Source organism: Pteropus alecto, unplaced genomic scaffold, assembly GCF_000325575.1.
Source record: "Pteropus alecto unplaced genomic scaffold, ASM32557v1 scaffold155, whole genome shotgun sequence".
NCBI lineage: Eukaryota > Metazoa > Chordata > Mammalia > Chiroptera > Pteropodidae > Pteropus > Pteropus alecto.
The window spans coordinates 11,910,760-11,915,201 of NW_006438113.1; the positions used below are offsets into that span (position 1 = coordinate 11,910,760).

Consider the following 4,442-nt stretch of genomic DNA (forward strand, 5'->3'; position numbering starts at 1 on the left):
TCAAATACATAGTTACTACCAAAAACGTGCAAGCATACTCAACTTTGAGAGCTCTGAATATAACCCTTCGGCTTCCAGAAATGTGGGCATGCACCCTTAACGTCCCTTAAACATCGCCCTCTTAGAAGACATACGGTAGCCCTTCCGCCCTCGCCCAAACCTCAGAAAAGGAGGGGCGGAGGCTTTATGTCATCAGCCTGCGCCCGGCTGTATCGCAACGCGCCGACAGCTGGCGCAGCCCTTCGCTCTCCCGGCCTCCCCCTCCCTGGTTCCGCGCTCTGGTTCCGCCATGGAATCCAACAAGGATGAAGCCGAGCGCTGTATTAGCATCGCACTCAAGGCCATCCAGAGCAACCAGCCCGACCGGGCGCTCCGCTTCCTGGAGAAAGCACAACGGCTGTACCCGACGCCGCGAGTTCGCGGTGAGTGTGAAGTGCCGGCGAGACAGAGGGGACATTAGAACTGATGGGGGGAATACGGGAACGGACCGACGGGAGCAGTTGGAGGAGGGGGAGGGGAGACGAGGCGCGGCTACGCCTGCGCACTGGGACGCGCGGTGGCTGCTGGGAGGTGTAGTCTTTCGCTCTCACGCCTCCGCGGGATGCTACAGATAGGATGAGAAGGGCCACCTCTACTTCAGCTTTCCGGGTGCTTGCGGAACCCTCTGAGATTTGGAGTTCTCAAGAATGAGAGGCACTGGCAGACGGGGCGAAGGGAACTAACCTGGAAGCGAAATCGAACTACTTTTCCCAAGCGGCCATTCGGTGGCCCAGGGGCCATTGCCGGCCTGGGAAATGTTATAGTTTAGGAAAATAAGCATAACTCCTCTGAAGGAGAGAAAGGATTCTAGAAAGGGAAAAAAGACTTCCGATCTTCTGACTGCCTGGAAAGGCGTCTTCATATCTTCACTCCCTTCCCTGGTCGTCTCCAGGTGAAGGACAGGGACCACTCTCCCGAAACTAGAGCTACCTTTTCCCCCTACTCCATACCACCACCTTGGACGGTGTGCCCTGAAACCCGGCTTCTCACTCCTTCTTGGAGCTTCTTCACCCGTTTGTGAGATCCAGAGCAGACTGTCTGGAAGACGCTGGCCTCAGCCACCCCCACCCACACTCGCCCCCAAGAGTCCATCAGTGGCTAGTCAAGTCATATGGACGGCTGGACAGCACCAGGCTATCCTGCTCTGCGGCCCTGGACTGAAACCTTCCAAACCAGGGAGAGAATAATGAGGTTGTCTCAACTCACCATCTCACTGTACCTGGAAACCCTGTTTTTCTTTAACCTAAATCTTCAAAGAAGTTTTTCATAATACAAGCTGGAGGGGAGAAAGTGGTAGTCCGTTAAAGATCCGGGTTTGTGCCTGCAATTACTGTTTAGTAAACCGTCTGATGTATGTCAGGTACTCAGAAGACCAGGGTTATCATCCTGACTGCTACCATGTGATCTTTCCGAGCTCGGATTTACTTACCTAGAAGATCAAAGGGTTGGCACAGATAATGTGAATAACAGTAACACCCATAGGGCTTTTCAATTTAGAAATCTCTTTCGAATGCATTTTTTTCACTTGCACCTACCCTACCAGGGAGGTAGAGCAAAGATTATTATCTTTGTTCTATAGATGAGGAAATATCTCAGAGGCAAGGGACTTGCCCAAGAAATAGTTAGAAATTGGAAAGCTCTGTGACTCTGTACATGTTTACTAAAGGAGTAAAATGAAATTGAAGAGCAGCTATCAGCCTCCTAACCATCCTTGCCCAGGTTATGAAATTGAGAAAGAGGAACCCTGGCAGAAGAGGCTCCCTGGAATGCCTGAATTTTCCTGCCTCCTGCCTCCTGACTCTTGCATGTTAATCTTTTGGCCTATTTGCATCTTCTTAGGATTTCAGCCCGCATTTGCCAGGACTCCTGAGGTAACCTGCTGAAGGAACTTCTTTATGAAATAAATCACACTGTATAAGAGGAGAGCAGGGTGGGGTAGAGGGAGACTGAATTCTGAATTTGAGGCCTCGGGGGGCTCAGGAGCAGGCAGCCAAGAAAGGATGGTAACAATAGAGCTCGTGGAGATGTTCCTGTCAGCAGGCCTCCTGGTCTAGTTCAGGAGCATAGATGTCCTTCCTGGGGCTCAAGCACTGAAATTTGCTCAGGCAGAAGAGTCACCTGCTGCATATTTGTCATATTTATGATATTCTGGAAAAAGTATATACCTCGTGCCTCTCTGTAAATGTCACCTGTACCATCTCCAGCCCTGCATTGAGCTGACAGGGACCTGGGCTTAATTTAGGCCTGGGATGGGGAGATCTTGGTCAGAAAAATACTAAGTAGTATTGTCTACTTGTATTTGATATTTGAGGTCTGAGTTCATTCCAGATGCTCATTAAGTGCAACTAAATTTTTTGTTTTGTTTGTGAAGTTCTCTGCTTGGTGCTGAGTGGTATAGCAACATTGGTAAGACTTGATCCTTTGCCTCAAGAGGTGTACGATCTAGTGAAGGAAACGAATTACAGAAAAAAAATATAAGCCATAAAACAATGACATTAAACAAAAATTAAGCACAGTGTCAGATGCTGAGAACTTAAGGATGGACATGAAGAATCTAGTCTTCGCCCTCCATGGATGGGTTCACAGTCTGGTGAGGTGGAGGGGAGTGCTGGGAGTAGGGGGTGTGAAGGACAGTCTTCTGAACATTAAATTATAAGCGTAGTGAGGACAGAAAAATAATGGTAGATTATAGTAAAAGAAGGCTTTAGGGAGTAGGACGGGAGGCAGCATTTAAACTGTACTTCGGCAGAGGGTAGACTTGGAAAAGGGCATACTAGGAGAAAGACATGGGGGCTGGAAGTTGTAAAAGGTTTGGGGGAAGGGGTCAAGAGTAGCAAGATTTGAAGGCTGTGGAGGTGGTAATTTGAATATAGAGAAGATTGAGTCTGGAAAATAGAATGGGGCCAGATTGTGGAAATTCTTTCCTGCCAGCCCAGGATATTCACTTTATGCTGTACTTAGTGAAAAAACTATTGAAGTTTTTGATGGCAGGAATAAGAGAAGGGTATTTTTCTTAAAAGACAACAGCATGAAGTATTGAGAAGAGAGACCTAAGGTAGAAACCAGTTGGGAGACAATTGCACTGAGTAGTTTAGGAGCTATGAGGGCCTGAGATAAGGCAGTCTGGAGGAAGGTAAGGTCATTGGAGAGGAGGTACCAATTCTGTGTGAGAGAGGAATGCTGAGGAGAAATGAGGACTGAGAATCCAAACCTGTGTGACTGGGAAGAAACCAAGGCTGAAGAACATGAAAGGGAAGAAATAAGCAGAGTACAAGATGCTGGTGGCTTGTTCCAAAGGAGCTGTCAGTTTGGAGCTCAGGAGAGAGCTCCAGGTCCCAGCTAAAGTCTGGTCTCAGTTTGATGAAGCTCATTGGAGTTGTGCCGGGCTGAAGTCATTGTAGGAAAGTGTGAAATTTGTAGAGAAGGTTGCTGTTGTCACACCCATGGGGCACATCTGTTCTTAACCATAGAGTACAATGGAGCAACAACAGGAAGAGGCTATCCCAGGAGAGAGCAGCTGCCAGGGAGCCACGGAGCAACATGTCAGGGAGGTGTGGAGCAGCACTGTCAGTTGCTGCAGAAGCCACATGGGAAAAGGACAAGTTGAGAAATGAAAGGTTAGGATCAAGAACATGAGTAGAGGATTGGTCTTGGAGAAGTGGAAGGACAGACAAAGGGAAGGGTTAGGGTGAGAGGAGGCTCAGAGCAACCTTGAAGGGTCAAGGGACTTCACAGTGAAAAGGATATGAGGGGACTTGAAACTCACTCAGCAGGAGGTAGCACCGGGAGGCACCAAGGTCTGGACAGTCAAACTGTGCAGCCGTAGTCAGGCACTAAGCTGAGATGCCACAGGGCAGACGTAGTAGAGCCAGTCAGTCCCTTTCCGAGAGTTTCTATACAGTGCCTGGCAGCCTGGTAGCCACTGGCTTTGCCTGAGGCTTAGCAACAATGGTGGAAGGTACCAAGTTTTCCAGAGAGATGATGAGAACATCTGTAGGCCTCAGCTTCCCCAGTATACAAAGAAAGGCTTGACCTGAATGATCCTGCAGTGTAGGCTGCCTGAAGTTCTATGAAATGGCTGGTTCTGCATCCAAGCTAAGTCAGGAAGGTCATGCTGGGAAGGCCAGTGCATGGGAGAGGGGAGGATTAGTTGCCAAGAGATTTTGGCATTCAGGGCCTAGGAGTGAGAGATGTTCAGATACTGGCGAGGGCCAGGGTGGGGTTGTCTACTTGAATCAGCCTTCATGAACCTCACTGAGTGCTCAGCCCTTCCATTCACCTGATTTCACTGAATCTTACCCCTCAGAGCAACCCTATGAAGGCAGGAATCATGTCTTCACTGAGGAATTCGATAACTTGACAAGGCTATGTGACTACTTAGCAAAAGAACCAGACTGTCTAGC

At 48.8% G+C, this 4,442-nt stretch overlaps 1 protein-coding gene across 1 annotated transcript in view; it reads left to right on the forward strand.

Moving 5' to 3' along the window:
• Positions 1-186: 186 nt before the first annotated feature.
• The window catches only part of DNAJB12 (DnaJ heat shock protein family (Hsp40) member B12), a 16,408-nt gene continuing 12,152 nt past the window's right edge, over positions 187-4,442 (forward strand). Inside the window, 2 exon segments of the mRNA XM_006915533.2 lie at positions 187-210; positions 212-422. Coding sequence (XP_006915595.1) covers positions 187-210; positions 212-422 — 235 coding nt within the window.